This window comes from Numenius arquata, chromosome 2 (genome assembly GCF_964106895.1).
Source record: "Numenius arquata chromosome 2, bNumArq3.hap1.1, whole genome shotgun sequence".
In the NCBI taxonomy this organism is placed as follows: domain Eukaryota; kingdom Metazoa; phylum Chordata; class Aves; order Charadriiformes; family Scolopacidae; genus Numenius; species Numenius arquata.
Genome location: NC_133577.1, coordinates 79,251,169 through 79,266,996, shown reverse-complemented (window position 1 = coordinate 79,266,996; position 15,828 = coordinate 79,251,169). Strand labels below are relative to the sequence as shown.

The 15,828-nt window shown below is 48.6% G+C and overlaps 1 protein-coding gene across 1 annotated transcript; it reads left to right on the top strand.

The window, feature by feature from the left end:
* Window positions 1-238: 238 nt before the first annotated feature.
* On the top strand, window positions 239-15,437 carry EMP1 (epithelial membrane protein 1). The gene is made up of 5 exons (XM_074168970.1): window positions 239-424; window positions 11,696-11,813; window positions 12,751-12,853; window positions 12,961-13,101; window positions 13,728-15,437. The coding sequence occupies exons 2-5, from the start codon at window positions 11,736-11,738 to the stop codon at window positions 13,889-13,891; spliced, it is 486 nt and encodes a 161-aa protein (XP_074025071.1). The 5' UTR covers window positions 239-424; window positions 11,696-11,735; the 3' UTR covers window positions 13,892-15,437.
* The last annotated feature ends 391 nt before the right edge of the window (window positions 15,438-15,828 follow it).

The window sequence follows — 15,828 nt, the reverse complement described above, 5'->3', positions numbered from 1 at the left end:
GATGCTGTTGTGGGCCTCTATTACTCAGCTGGATCAGCGTCAGTCGTTTTTCCAGGCTGCGGTCTCTGTACTGCACTGAGTCAGACGCAGCCCTGCACAGATTTCTTTGAATCGCTGGTTTCCTCCCAGCGACTCTTGACTCCCTGCCAAGAAAGCAGGGCGTAGCTCATTAATTTTTTTTTCGTTCTTTTTTTTTTTTTTTTTTTTTTTTTTCCCCCTTCTCCCTCTCTTTAAAGGCAGACTGATTCATAGTAACTCCTTTAAAACAGAGTGGAGAGACACCACCCTCCCGCACCACCGGAGGAAACTTAAACCACCACCAGGTCACTCCCCCTTCACTACAGCTCCGCGCTCCGGGACATCGGCACTGCAGCCCAGCACGCTCCTGCTGCCGCAGGTGCCAGGTCCAGCCCCAGCCCACACGGTAAGAGCAGCTCTCGAAAATCCTCAGCAACTTTTCTCCCTCCCTGGCGGTTGCTCCCCTCGCCCAGCAGCTCCAGCCTGCTTTTCTCCTCTGCTCTGCCACTTCTCCTCAGCTGGGCACACCAGCTGGCTATGGGACGCATCTTAACCTTTCAGCTTTTGCTTCGAAATCCAGCTGTGTTTTTCGGGGCAAAGTGACGCTGCAAGGCGCCCCGCTTGCAACCCTAGAGCGCTGGCAGCAGCGATGGTATTCTCGCCCCCAGGGCATGTGTAGCCAGGGTGCAGGCACGGCAAGCCCAACCTGGGCCAGCCCCGGCACGGGAGCCACCGCGCGCCCTTGGAGTGGCGTCGTTTACAAACGTGGGAAAACCAGCCTGTTTGAAATTAAGGCTGCTGGTTCAGCGTTTCTGGCTCCCGCTCGCATTTTTCTGCTTGTCTCTCTCCCCTCCATCGGTAGTTTGCCAAGCTTTAATTTAGAACAACCAACAGCCATTCCAAGTGAAGGCCGAGAGGCCCCAAAAGGTACAGGCTTTGGGGTACAATGGGCAGGAGCTCTCTTTTTCTGTGGGGGTCCCAGCTCCTGAGGCTGAAGCCAAGCCCCAGTTCTTAAGCAAAGCCAGGCGATGGGTAGGAATGCATGCGACGCCTTCCTTAGCAGCACAGCTCCTGGAGTGGGGAGCACTGAGAGGTGAAGTGAGGGAGCAGGTGGAACTGCCCAGGGCAGTGCAGGCTGTGCGATGGGGTGGGGTGGGGGGGGTGGGGGAGGCGCTGATGGGAAGTGTAGGATTGCAGAAACTGGCAATTTTCCCTATTCACCTGCCTTTTTCCACACAACCTCCACCTCTCTCCCTCCCTTCCCTCCCTTTCTTCACTAGTTCTCTCACTTCATCTGCCTGCTGTGGTTCGTATCCTGCGGTCAAATCCTTGAACTGTTTTTGAGGTCTAGAGAAAGAGAGCGCCACAAAGCCAGTTTGTTGGCACCAGGCTTTGGTTCCTGTTGCAGGAACCCAGCACGCCCCTGCACAGTTTTGTGGGTCTGAAAGAGACCGAAACAATATTTAGCTCAGCCCCGCTGGGAATGGCTGGGGCTCGGGCTGGTGCTGTGGACAGTTACTATATGGATGGCCAAGCAGCTGGACTGACCTTAACCTTGTGGCAGAAGGATGGATTTTGTGAATTTTGAGGTGCCCTCTGGCCCTATTGCTTGCAGCTCGGTCATGCGGAGGTGCCTCCTGCTTGAGAAATAGGTGTGTGTGCGTGGTAGGGAAGCTGACTGAGGCAGCTAGTGTTTCCAGGACAGTCAGCCATCAGTCTGGGTAGAAAGCGTTTTTGGAAGTTGTTGTTTACCACGATTAACAATGAAACAAGTTTGCAAAAAAAAAAAAAAATTATAATCATAATAACGTTGTGGCCACAGAGAAACTTTCACTCAAAAGCTTTGAATTCCTCAAGGCACCTCTGAGAGCAGCTTTGCTGAGGAACTGCCCACTTGACATTTCTGGATGGAGTGGGATTCTTTTTTGAGCAAACAAACAAAAGGGAGCTGGGCATGAAAAGTGTGAAAATTTGGAGACCGTTAGCTATTGTTCCTATGATAACTGGGGTTTAAGTAAGTTTAATGTCTCCACCCAGCCCACCTCACCCAGCTCTCAAACCCGGGGACTGTGTGCCCTGCAAGAGTGAGGGTGTAAAGGCAGCTTATTTCTATTTGCTCCCTTGAGGATCAGCATAGGAAAAGGATCATAACTGAGGTATTTTACTGTCATTAACACTGCAGTGCCTGGAAGCACACCCTGAAATGCAGCTTCTTCATGCGAAGCACTGCACGCCCACCTAAGGAGTTCCTCCCAGCAGGCTCCCGCGGAAGCTTCCCCACCCCACCCCCCAGCTATGACTAACCATTCAAACACGTGGCACACAGTCTGAGCCATTCATCCAGGCTGCTCTCATGTGAGAGCTGGGCATCTCCACCAGGCACGTGCCATCCCGAGACAGACATCTGAGAGAGATGGGGTCCAGCCACACCCAAGGACACATTAATGGAGGAGGGACTTGGGATTTTGTGGAGAAGCACCCAGTTTTGGAGTGGGTGCCTCAGAGCTGCAGGGTTGCTAGTGTTCCTCGGTACCTTGATGAAGACAGAGAGCGTTGGGCTTGGAAAACCGGCCCTGCTGGCCTAGCCGGTGGTCTTTGGATTTTGCAGTGTGCAAGCAATGCATGTGCATGCAGGAACTACTGTTTGGTGGCCTGGGGTGTAGCAGAGATTGTATTTTGAAACATTTCTGGGAGATCTGCTGATAATAGCCAGGGGTTTTTTGGTAAAAGACCAACCTCAGGGCCTTGTTTATAATGAGACTGGGGAGATTTGCTGCAAGCATGAATCCTTCCCTCTGCTCACCACCCTCCCAGCTGCAAGCCTGGCACATGGCACTCAGCCTGCCCCTGCTTGAGTTTCCTCAGAGCACAAGCAGGAGGGGTGGCAGGGTACAGCCTGCTTCCTTAGCCCTGCCTGCTCCCACAGGCCCCATCAACCCCACGCAGAAGCTGCAACACCCCTCCCACGGCACATTTCTACTTGCTTACCCCCCCAGTTCCCTTCGGCTGCTGAATGGGTGCTCCCCACTGAGTGCTACACCTGATGGCGAGGGGGGAGGCACCTGATGCCAGGATGGGATTTGCCCTCAGATGCTCAAGTGCCCCATGGCAAGAAAAGTATCACAAGGCAAGAAATAGCACTACTGGACCCCTTTGATCTCAATGGGGTCCTGTGCCTGTACCCTTCAATAGAGAGGTGACAGCACTGTCACCAACACAATACAGGGCACGCTGCAGGGCGTGGCACTCCTATTTTTTTTCCCTTCTTTCTGTTCTCCTGAAAAAAAAAAAAGTAATGAAAAAAGGAGGAAGACATGAGATTGCTTTACCTTTTCTTCAAGGCAGGGAGAAGTAAGAGACTCAGAGGCGCTCTCTTACACCTCCAAAAGGGAGGGCTAGGAAGGGGATTTCCTATCTCCCCATTTGAAGGTGGATGGTTAATAATCACGGGTCTTTCCCGCTGAGGCAAAGCAGCGTGTACAGAAAAGGAGGCTCTTCTCCATGGCCCTGCTCTTTTGACAGTCCCCGCCAAGACTGATAACTAACTGGTAGCCACAGTGCTGTAATACTGTCCCTGAATAAACGCGCTGAAGCACCAGCTCAAACGTGACTGTCCAGATCCTCTGCCAGAGCCAGTCCACAGTCACTCATCCCCCAGAATGACACAAGGTCCAGCGGCAGTTCCCCATCTCAACTGCCCAGAGGGAAATTTAGAGTGCCTCCTTTCTTAAACTGCTTTCTGCTGTTACACTGCAAGGAGGGCAACAAAGCAGCACATCTGGGGGCTGCTATCTGAAGCATGATTTCTTCAAACCCCGCTGGGAGAGTTTTGGAAAGTACGTCCTGAGTTAGAACAGCTGGACAATGAACAAAGGAAACCCTGGCCAAATTTGCAGCTCCACACATCCTCCTCCTCCCGAGCTGTTTGCAGCAGGGCAGAGAGTACATGGATGCTGCTCTCTGAGTAAGACCAAATGTAGCCCATGCCTCGTCATGGTAGGGAGGGATGGGTTAGGACAACTCAGCTCCAGAACTCACGTTCCCCAAGGGAGTGACCGCTTCACCAAGCTCATAATTGAGATATATACCATTTCCCCTATGAAAACCAGTCTGTACTGTAGGCATGGGGAGACACCCGCGATGAAAGCCCAAGGACAGGTCCTGGGCTAGGTCATCCCCAGCCACTCAGAGAAATGCAATAAACTATGAGTACTGGAGTGGGTGACAACAGGTGAGCAGTGACTCATGCCAAAAGCAATGTGGGGCCACCTGGCAATACGTTTGGATTAGAGGAAATCCAGGGTGACGGCCTTTGCTGTCCTTTTGCCCTCACAGGGCAGAGTCTTCTCAGGGAGGGGAGTTGTGAAAGCAGCTACCACGACTGGGTCCAGCATCCACATTCTTCTCATTCCTGAGGGACATCTCCCCTACCAGCCCCAGCAAGCCTCTGGAAAGGATAGTGGGAGCCATGGAAGCAAGAGGGGAGAGCTGCAATGCTCAGAGGTGGGAGCAGGCTGGTCAGGGGTTTGCTGAAGACCAGGAATGACCACTGCTGAAGGAAAGTTGGGGTCTGAGACTGGCACAGCTGCTTGCTTCTGCTTTATACTCACTTTCCTGCTACCCCCAGTCCATCACTTATGGAACTCGTGGGTTGAAAGAAAGAGCTATCACACAATTTTGCAGTTTTGCACAGCCTTTTTCCAAGATGGGTTGTGGGAACAAGGACACCCTGGAGGCAGATTGACCCAAAAGCTCAGACTCTTTAGATGCCTAAGTCGCATTGACCTCAGTGTCTTATAAGCTGTACTGGCGCATTCAGAGGTTTTTCAGTCTTGAGAGAGAGGGATGTTATCTGATAAGGAGCCACTTCTTTTACCCTCCCTTGATAAAAAAAAGGAAGACCGTTATGAAACTGCCTATGTAAATCAGAGAATTGCATCTTTAATTTAAAAATGCAGCCAAAAGCACAGCTCATGTGGGCTCCACGGGCCTCCGACCTCTATCTAAAGGCTGTTGCAAGGGGAAAAAGCAGGAATCCCACTAGGAATGACCTGTGCACTTTTGCTCATACCGCACTGTAACCTGAACTTTCCTGTCAGAGCTGTCAGATGGTTTCTCCCATGTGGGCACTGTCAGTGTCTAAGTGGCACAGATAGATACGCACACCCATAAGGAAGCCAGGCATGAGCACACAGACAGACAGACGGACACTCACACACACGGTTCATCTCTGCTCTCAGGGGAACCACAGATGTGCATTCCCATTCATAGAGGGAGCCACGCAGAGCTGCAGATGCACAACCCTACACACATCACGTCATCACCCAGACCGGCAGAGTCCTCCCACAAACGTTTCTCGCATATCTCGGCATCTTGTCTGAAGCCCTGCAAGTCCCAGCAACTCCTGCATCTAATTAACCCACCCAGGGACCATCCAACACGCTAAGGGGTGAGGGTGCTCTCCATCGCACCTCCGAAGGTGCAGAGGAACACTTCTGTGTTTCCATTAGCTCTGAGGTCTCCTTCCCCTCTTACTCGCTGCCCATCAGTCCCAGCCCTTCCTTGGAGTGTCTAGTGTGAGGAGTGACAGTGTTTTCCTCCAGCAGCGGCTGCTGGCTGCCTGCCAGGCCTCGGGCAGCTGTCTCTTCCCTTTCCTACTACCAAGCAAGCTTTGGAGTTTCTGTTGATGTTGTCACATGGCTGAGCGCTCGAGGGTGGTTTCTTCTGGAGAAAATGCCAATTTCTCACTGTCTGCCCTAGGAGCTCTGATATTTCCCCACTCTCATATGAATCATGAGCATGAGAGCTGGAAAACCCTTGTGTGTCATTTTTTGTGACTCCCCCTTGCATCTCTCAGTGAGTGGAGGTTCGTTACCAAGGGTGGATTCTTGAGGACAAGAAATGATTCACATGCTGGGGCTTTACCACTACGCTGGGAAGGCAATTCTCCCCTGATCCCTTGATGACCATACCACCAGGAAACGCTTCCCAAGACCCAGACAAAATCTTCCATTTACTTAAGCTTATTTTCAATTGTAGCCCCTCAGGCTGCTCTACACTTTCCTTTTGGCTGACATTCACCTGCTGCTTTTACAGCCTTGCTGTACCCAATGTAGTCACCACAGCCACCAGCCATGCACACACAAAATCTTTTCACTGCCATAAACCAGAGGCTCCAAAGGTCTCCGTGTGCCCACGCACACCTCCTGCCCAACCCTTTTCCCACACGTGTGAAATCTATTTCCAGAGGCACCAGCCTACTCATCCACGTGTCTATAAAAAGCATCTGACTTGTAAATTGAGTCAGGCTGGTCTGTCAAAAACAGGTTGTCAACAGCAGCGCTGGCGTACAGTGGTTTATAAAAGTCCAGAGTCAGCAAGGACTCTGGATTCAGCTGGATCTGAAGCAAGGAGCAAAGGGTGAAAGTAAGAAGATCCTTCCCTGTGGTTGTTTAAAGTTGTCATGAGCTTTCTAGCAACAATGTGATGGGTCCAGAATCACCATGCCACCAGACTGTCCTAGAGAACTTTGCATATTTGCATCTTGCCAAAAGACCCTGGGCACAATGAGAACTCATGCTTCTACAGCGCACAAGGATAAGGCGTTGCAGTTGTAGCAGGGCTAAGATGCAGTCAGGGCCCTAACTCAGTCAAAGGCAGACCTACAAATTCTGCAGATTTTATCATACCCTGGGGTTTCCCCTACTGCCGGCATCATGGCAACATTGTTGTTTGTAGGTTGGCTTCACACTGAGGAATGTACCAGTGATGGAGGTTGCAGTTTGTGCCTGTCTCAAACAGTATCAAATACTTTTTATTTTCTGTCCTGTCCTCTCCAAATTTCCCCTTTCTTTCCAATGGGGCTTGGCCCTCATTTGAACCACCGGTATTCCTGGTATGACTCTGTGCCATCTCAGACAGTGTCCTGGTTTACATGCTTTCTCTAAATATTGGACCTCCTACTGCCACCAATCAGAGACAGCGTACTGGGTGAGATGGACCACTGGTCTGACTTATTGCTGCATTTCTTATATTCCCATTTGAGCAACCTGCTCTAGTCGGAGGTGTCCCTGCCCATGGCAGGGGGTTTGGAACTAGATGATCTTTAAGGTCCCTTCCAACTCTAACCATTCTGTGATTTTATGATTCTATGATTCTGTGGTAGCATCTGGGAAAGGCAGAATGTCTTTCATCTCATATGATGCCTTTTCATCTCTCAGTTGCTTTCAATCTATGAAGATTTTTGTTGACATTCTGACCAGAAGTGTTTGCTTTTTCCCCAAAATGCCATCTTTCCCTTGCTGAGAAATTTAATGTATCAAACCCAAAGGACTTCAGCTGAAAATGAGTTTTAGAGGAGTCAGAGGTCACAATGGTGCTCACAAATGGTGTGATTTAGATGTTCTCTGCTCCCCAGATGCTATAGGCTGCTATAGGCTATTGGCTGAGTTCTCACCTCAGCCAGCATCTCACACAGTATGCCTCACCAACTCACCATGAGAGAGCTAGTCCTAGGCAGGAACCTCAGTTCAGCGAGGAGAATGGGAATGGAAGTCAGATGAGCTAATCCCTTAGAAACACTTCCAATGTGAAATATTTCTGATTTAGTTGAGAGTGCTTTGCTTTTTCACCCCAAACAACCCGTTCATTCCTGCAGAAACACCCTGCACACTTTCCCTCTACTCCTTTCACTGCAGTGCACTTTCTGCCAGAAGCAAAGGACCACTACCTAATCTGGCTTATCCTCTTGAGTAACCCACTCCCTGCATTTGAGGAACTATACCATTGGCGTTTGTCATATCTGCAAGTGGCACTTTGCATTCCATCCTGATGCTATGCTAAGCACCAAACCAAGAGCAAGGACTCACTTCTCTGGACTGCCCTCCAGATAGAAGGATCCAAAACACTTAAGTAGACAGAGGGGAGATATGGGTGGCTACAAGGCCTGCTCAAGAAGACTCTTAGTTTTCAATGGATAGTGCTTGCCTGCTTGAGCTTGAACTAGGGTGCAGCAGAGCTATCTGTTGTTCCTTAGTATGTGCACTCCTGCATGGATAGTGAAATAATCTCTACACAGATAAGAGTCTGTCATGCTTTTCTGTAAGCTTTTTTGTGCTGAAGGCTGCTATGGTGATTGTTATTCATGGTTACTGTTGGTGGGGCTTGTTATTTCTCCTCATTCATCATCCCAGGAAAAGGAAACTCAGTCCGCTGTCATCAGCGCAAGATCTTCTCTTGACTCACGCAGGTGTATGACCTTAACTTCTTCCCCACCAGCCTGTCCTACCTCAGTAGTCGTTTTACTCTCATGTCTCAGCTCTGTTTTTCTTGGCTTAGCTGGGGTCTCTCCTTGAAAAGGCATGCCAGGAGGCTCAATGCAGGATTCACAATCTGATTGCTTGACTGGTTCTTGAGAAGCAGTCCTAAAACTGACAGCATGTCCTCAACAGTTGGAGGGTTAAATAATTGTGGTTTTGAGAGCTTTGGGGTGAGTCAGTGGAAAAAACTGGCAGCTCTAGGAAGGCTAAGACTGACTCATAGCCCAAGAAGAGTCTGAGGAACTCCAAATCCAGCTGCAGTTTAGGTAGGGGAATGAAAGAAAAGGGATTTGCATGCAATTGTGTCCTATTGCTCCAGCAATGTGACCCCACCCTGTAGCGGAGAAAGATGTCTCACACTTCGCAAATGGAAATAGTATCCTGTCAGTCACCAACGGTCTGCCAGCTTCGCTGTCTAATGGGAGGAAAAAGTCCGTGCCGTACCATCAGAGAGAGAGATGACTATTTCAATGCTGTTCGTTCACCCACTGATCCTTTGGGATTGTTCTCTAGTGTTTTATTAAAAAGGCAGGGAGAGATGAAGGAAGGGGAAAGCGAATGAATAGAGAGGGAGGCTTGTGCTTTAACTCACAAAGAATCAAAACTAAGCTGTGAGCACATATCCCTGGGGGAGTTTGCATTTGATAGTGTGTGTATTCAGGGAGAGGTGCTGACGTTCTCAGGAAGTAGGTGCACTGAAAGCACCTGAACTAACAGTGCTCTCAAGCAGTGCAAGAACGGGGCAGAAAAAGCAAAGGGAATAAAGGATTTGGGTTTTTTCTTAGCATATTGGTCAAAGTTCTGGGTGTGGGGGTTTTTCTTTTTTACATTGAAAAGTAACATTTATCCCTCGTTTTCATTTCTGAATGCAAACAGAAGATGCATTTAAAAGGACTGCTCTAGTCCTTTAGGGTGTCATGAAAGTAGGTCTTTAGTCTTTCAAGTACAGGGCTTTTTTAAAGGTCCTCAAAAATAATCGGCAAAAAACCTGCTGAATTAGTTTTTAAAGAGGCCATGGAATAATACGTCCAGCTAAGAAAGAAGAAAGTTTAGCCACTGTTCAGTAAAGGCAAATTTCATAGCAGGCAAATTGGTGTATGCAATTTGGTGTATGCATACCAATACACTATGGTGGCAAGAGCACTCGTTACAGTTTGTGTAAAAACCAAGGCAATCAGAAAAAAGGATGACAAGTAGTCAAAGGGATGGGAAGATTTGACTCAGAGGCTCTATTAAAGGCACCTGCTGCAGATATATAACTTAGTCATGGCAACAGCAACTTTCTCAGCTTAAGGTACAGTGGCAATATCCGTATCAGTTGCCATCCAGCATTTTGAAACCCTCATTTCTTTTGCAGTCAATGGAAAGAAAGGGTTTAATGCTCATCAGGTGTGTTCATGTGGTGGCCTGCGCATGGTATTGAGAACCTGGATTTAGTGATGCTGAACTTGTAAATGACTGTCACTACAGTCAGCAAATCATAGAATCATAGAATTGTCTAGCTTGGAAGGGAAAAGCCCCTAAGTAGGTTGTACTTTTTCCAAGACCATCACTGAGGGAGGTACTGTGACAACAGAGGGCACAGTGACCAGGCCATCCAGGCAAATAAAGCCTTAGACCAATGAGGAGTTTACTATGACGCCCCAAAGCAGACAAGCAAGCCCAGCCCATGTTCAGCAAGCAAGGGCTAAACAACTCCAGAGAGTTCTCCCAGATAAAGGAAACCTCACAGCAGACATGTTCTTGCTGAGGAGGTAGGACCAGTCACTAAACCTAGTCTGTCCTTCTAAGGACTGGCCTCGTTTGGGTGGGAGGAGTGACCTAACAGAGCTGGTTCCTTGAGATCCTGAACTCAAGGAATTCCTCCTGGTCATCAGCTAATGCTGAACTGGAGACAGTGCCACTGCTGGAGAAGCCTGCCTGCCCACTGTGGTTTGGGTATTCCTGCAGTGCAAGGAATAGCTGCAGCACTTTACAGGAATACACTCCCACACGTGGCCACAACGAGAGGAAAGACAGGAGTGGAGAAGGTGGAGTCATTGAGTAAAAAGAAATACATTTATGACACTTTACAAAGCCTTTCGTTACAGTTTGCATGAAAGACATCATAAAGTATAATTGTATTGTTCCATGACAATGTTACCACACCCCGTACAAATGGTGACAGCATCAAACCTTACCTGAGTCACCTGGACCAAAATAACTTGACAGCCAACATTAAGCACAGACCTGATACTGCTCTTCAACGCCAGCACTACCAAGAGAAAGAGCAACACAGCTCTGTGAAACTTTCTAGGAAGCAGTCTTTCACTGGCTACAGAGTGGACCCGGTAAACTCTTCTGCCTGATTTCTGTGGCTATTCTGCAGGATTACTAGTAAATGCCTGGAAGGAGGGGAAATGTGCTCACTCACTTCGTGTGCATTGTCAGCACTCACTCTCACAGCTTAGATTTGTTCCTGGTATTTTGCATTTTCAGGGGAGAAGTCAGCAGCCTTGATGAATATTGTCATGAGAGGAATCTAAAGCACATTCCCCTCCCTTTCCAATCACATGTTCATCAATCACAAGGGAATCTTACAAAAAATAAAAGCTTGCAGAGTACAGGGGCAAAAAAACCCAAAATGAACCGAAGAGGAATTTGCATCACAAGAGAATCTTATTGCAATAATAAAGTGATCTCGGTGACGCAAGTTTTAAAAGGGAAACAGGCAGTTTTCAGTGCAAACCTGAACATCTTCCTGTGCCCCAGAACCCCTCAGTGGTGTTTCTGTTGTGGTTATTCACCTCTTCACACAATGGAGCAGGCCATTGAGTAGGACTAGCCCCCCGAGTCCACTCTCCACTGCTGCTCAACACGCCATGCACCCAGGAGCACAGAGTCCTCCACTCCACACCACTTGTCCATGTCCCACGCCAGCTGGAGAGGGCTGTGCCACAAGAGGGAAAAGGAGAACTGGAAGAGAAAAGCTTTCCTGACCTCTGTGAATCCTGTGGGCAAAAACTCCTCTTCCTGGAGTGTAGGCCCGGAGTGTGTTATTTTTACTTTACGTAACCACACACCAATTTAAGCAATCTGTGTATACACTCAGGCTATTTTTAAAATGCCCCCAAGCTAACTACCCCTGCTCTACATCTCCTCCCAGACTGGTTCCTTTACCTCCAGGCTTTGTTTAACCTCTTGAGCAACTCCCTTGCAGATTTTGACAAAGGTTTTAGCAATGTTTTTTGTGACTACATGCTTCCAGAATGGATTTAAGATCAACCTGTTTTCGTGCATGTAAATAAAGCTTATAGTAATGCTATTCTTTGATTCAGCCCTTCCCTTCACCTCCTCCCTCTGTTCTTGTTCTCCTCCAGAGCTTACTGAATCGGCGACACCACCTAGAAGGGACCCAAGATGTTGGTGCTACTGGCCGGTATCTTTGTGGTTCACATTGCCACTGTCATCATGCTCTTCGTCTCCACCATTGCCAATGTACGTAGAGACCACCCTGGATGAGACACGGCTATTGCCTTCTGCAGCAGTAGCCAGCCCTTCATATGGCTGGCAGGGGGACAGGCGGGTGGGTGTTCAGGTCTATACGTGAGGGACACCCGCTCACATCCGTAAGTAATTATGAAGTGTGCTCAGGGATGATGGGTGTGCTCAGGAGCAGAAAGACAGCCGGGGTGGTACAGGAGGCAGCCTCTGCCTGCCGCCCCCCACGCCCAAATCCCAGAGCCAGCAGCACCTCAACACTCTTCATCCAAGACAGCGCAATGAGGAGCAGGGGAGATCAGCAGATGACAGCTCTGAAGCGGCATTTATCATCCCATCTGGCGGCCAGGCTGTTGCACAACTGGACGCCCCCCCCATGCCTGTCTGTCTTGACGGCGACAGCCCGCTGCCGGGGGCTGGGGGGCGGCCACAAGCGCACAGCTCCCAGGGCCGATCCTGATGGAGAGCCCAAACAAAGGGGGGAGGCCGGGCCCCCCCATCCCCCGGCGCCGGGGAAACCCGGGGCGAGGGTGCCCCCTGGCGGCTCGGCGGGGCGGCCGGGATCTCCCCTAATGGGGGGTGGGTGGGGGTCCCTTCGCACCCCCCTCGGCGGATTGTTCGCCTCATCGCACCCTCCTGCCGCCTGGCACGGGGAGGGGGAGAGGATGGATGCTTCTGAGGGATTTCCCCCTCCTCGATCATGGGAACAGACTTCCCCCGTGTTTTGCCTGGACCAAATGCCTCCTGGCTTGGGAAGCCTGCGTCATCTCCCACCCGCTTCGGCTCTTCATCTGCTGCCCACACATGCTGACTTTTTCAGCGCTCTGTCTCATGGCACTTGGGCTACTGTCGCTCCCATTACGGTGTAGTCTGACCGCTGGCCAGAAGACCAAGGCAGCCCCCTCTGTGACACAACTGGTTCATCCTGTTTTAGGTTTGGATGGTGGGTTCTTCCAACTATGGAACGGTCTCAACGGGACTCTGGCTACTGTGCAACAATACCTGCCAGCAGCTGCCAGTCAGCACTCGTGATGAGGGTAAGTTACATTTGCATTTTCATTGTCTTGATGAATTGCTGGACATTTTTGCACAATACCAAGCCTGAGCCCTGACCTCCTTAAACCTATTCCCTGTGTCTTCACAGCTTCCCTCAAAGCCGTGCAAGCCTTTATGATCCTCTCCATCATTTTCTCTGTCATCGCGCTTGTCATGTTCATTGTCCAGCTGTTCACCCTGGAGAAAGGCAAACGTTTCTACATCACTGGAGCCATCATGCTGGTTTGTTGTAAGTATCCATGCCTTGCAATAGCTCTGCCTGCATCCCACTGCCTCTGTGGCAGTGCAAGCGGGCACACGTGTCTGCCACACACAGCTGTCAGGGGAGGTTGTCAGCCAGCTAAAAGCTTCAAGTGGCCCATTTTTTTGATAAAACAAAGCCCAGAGGAATTTGAAAGTTGATTTGGTTTTTCTACTCTATATAACAAAAATATTTCGAGATTTTCGTTAGAAAACCCCAGTGGGTTTTGCAACAGAAAGGATTCAAGTTTTATTGCTTGGGTGTTTTTTTTTTTTTTGGGGGGGGGGGGGGGGAGGAGCAGGGGAATAAACAGACAGCTACTGCTCATGGGATTCAACACATAGCACCAAACTGTCTGCACACTTCTTATTACTGATTTCCTCCCAACAAAGGTTTATTCCCCATGGCACCCACTAAACAAGCCCCAGGCATCCCATGTCATCATGCCTGCAAGAGAAATCCTCCATAAATAAGCCTAATGGGCAGCAGCCCCTCTCTCATATGGCACAAAACATGCGTTATGATTTCCAGGGACAGTGGCACTTCAGAAGTCCTACAACAATGCTGGTTTCTGTGCATTTTCCAACTCTCTTTTCTCCCCTTCCTTCCCACAGGGTTGTGCATTCTGATTGGAGTCTCCATTTACACAGCTCGGTTCACAGGCAGGGTGCCCAATTCCACAAATTCTCACCATGGCTACTGCTTCATATTGGCCTGGATCTGCTTTTGCTTCAGTTTCATCATCAGCATCCTCTACCTTGTCCTGAGGAAAAAATAAGGCTGATGGGAGCCTAGGGGAGAGGGTTGGCTACTGGGAATGGGGAAGAATTGCTCTGCTGAGAGAACTGTTGGGCCTATAGAAAAAGATGGAGACAGCCACTATCATCACCACTGCCACCACCACAGAAAATTCACTAACAAAGCTAGAATCCTCAGAAACTCCTTCACCAAAGAGAGGGAGAAACAGCTCCAACTGATCTAGCATTCCTGGGGCTGTTGCACCAGAAACATGCATACGACCCAGACAGCCGTTCTCTTTTTATGCAAAGTTATGTCATACCTTCACAAAGCTTCAAACTCAGCAGTGATGATTGAAGGGCACCACAAAAACAAGGGCTACATCTTTTTCCCTTCCTAGAGCCCTTCTCACTTACCTTTCGGTGTGCCTTGTGGATTGGGTAGCGAGGCTTATGACCCCTTTTTTTGTCCATTGAAACAAATGGGATGGGCCTTTTGTTACATTTATATATAGATAGGTAGATATGCACATATGTGAAAGTTAAAGATATTAAGTTGAGAAGCAACCCAATAAAAATCAGATTAAATTACTATTAAAAATATCTACAGAAATAAGGCAGCAAATTTTTTTTGCTGCTCTGTTTACTATTTGACATTCCCATGGTAGAATCAGATTGAGATAGGACGGGCAAATTTATAGGTGTGGATAATGGAGAGAGAGAGAGAGAGAAAGTGTAGGGGGGAAGATACACAGGAGTTCCTAATTACAGAGGATGCAATTGCTCAATGAGGCACATGCAGGGAGGGAATCATTTGAGGGTGTGTCAACAGTAAAATCTTCTGTTCAGGTCCGGAACATGGTAACAGCACCGCAACATCACAGATCTTTGCTGAGACAAGTCTTTATCTGTAGGCAGGGGTTTTTTCCCACGTTGTCACCCAGGACCTGGTATTAATTGAGAACCCCGCCTTGTGACACAGCTCATCTCAAAGGCAGATGATACTGGTTAGCAAAGGAAATATATTCCTTAATGAGAGATTTGGAGAGATGAGGCAGGGCTTGTGAGTTCTACTCTGCTGCACGACCTTAGGCCAGTCACTTAAACCGGTGCTTTTTCCATCTGCCAAATTCCATAAAACTGTACCTACCTCCCAGGGTTGCTGAGAGATTTTGAGTCCACTCTGTAATACAAGGACCCCATGTGCAAGGTTGGAATGGAAAAGTAAGGCATTGGTACTGCTGCAACCCACAAAATTCTGTCAGTTTGAAGAATCTTAGTCACAAGTGGCATTTAGAAGGGACAAGAGGTCAAAACTTCCTGTGATTCCATCCACAACTGAAAGGCAGAGAGTATAAAAAAACACGCAGGTGCAGATTGAGCATGGATGCTATTTACCTCTCTCTCTCTTTCTTTCTGTTACATTTTCTTCTTACGTAGACTTTATCAGTTTGGTGGATTTATTCTAGTACTGTATGTTGCTGTTTCATTAACAAAGGTTATTTCATATATAGTCATTGTAAATATTTTGAAATGCTTATTTTTAACTTTGAGGGTATAAAAATAAAATCTGATCCCCTTTATTATAAAGAGTTTTGCTTTGGTGTCTTTTTCATTAGCGTTTCAGATATTTGTTAACAGAAGCATTTGCTGTCCCCACTGAATTAAAGCTCACTCCTTTAAGATGAAACAGAACTACCATGTTCTCTTGCTTGTCGGTATATGAGATTTCCCATTTTGGAGGGGAGGAGGAAGCAGAATGACTCTCAGAGCTCCTGTTTCAGGCTCTCTGCAAGCTCAAGGAGATAGTGTGAGCAATGGTAACATTCAGTCCTAGAGCCAGGCTTTGCTTCTCAACCACGGAATCTGGAAATGGACTTTCACATGCTAGCAGAATCTCATGTCCGTGAAAGCTGGTGCCTAAGATGCTGCAGGACTTCTTATGTCTAAGACCAACCCTTAGCACAAATGAGTCCCA

What these genes read in the sequence shown, in the direction of transcription:
- EMP1 (XM_074168970.1), top strand. Translation starts at nt 11,736, where the DNA reads ATGTTGGTGCTACTGGCCGGTATCTTTGTGGTTCACATTGCCACTGTC. An exon ending in TCGTCTCCACCATTGCCAAT is followed by an intron (nt 11,814 to 12,750) that starts GTACGTAGAGAC and finishes ATCCTGTTTTAG; the next exon opens with GTTTGGATGGTGGGTTCTTC. An exon ending in AGCCATCATGCTGGTTTGTT is followed by an intron (nt 13,102 to 13,727) that starts GTAAGTATCCAT and finishes TCCTTCCCACAG; the next exon opens with GGTTGTGCATTCTGATTGGA.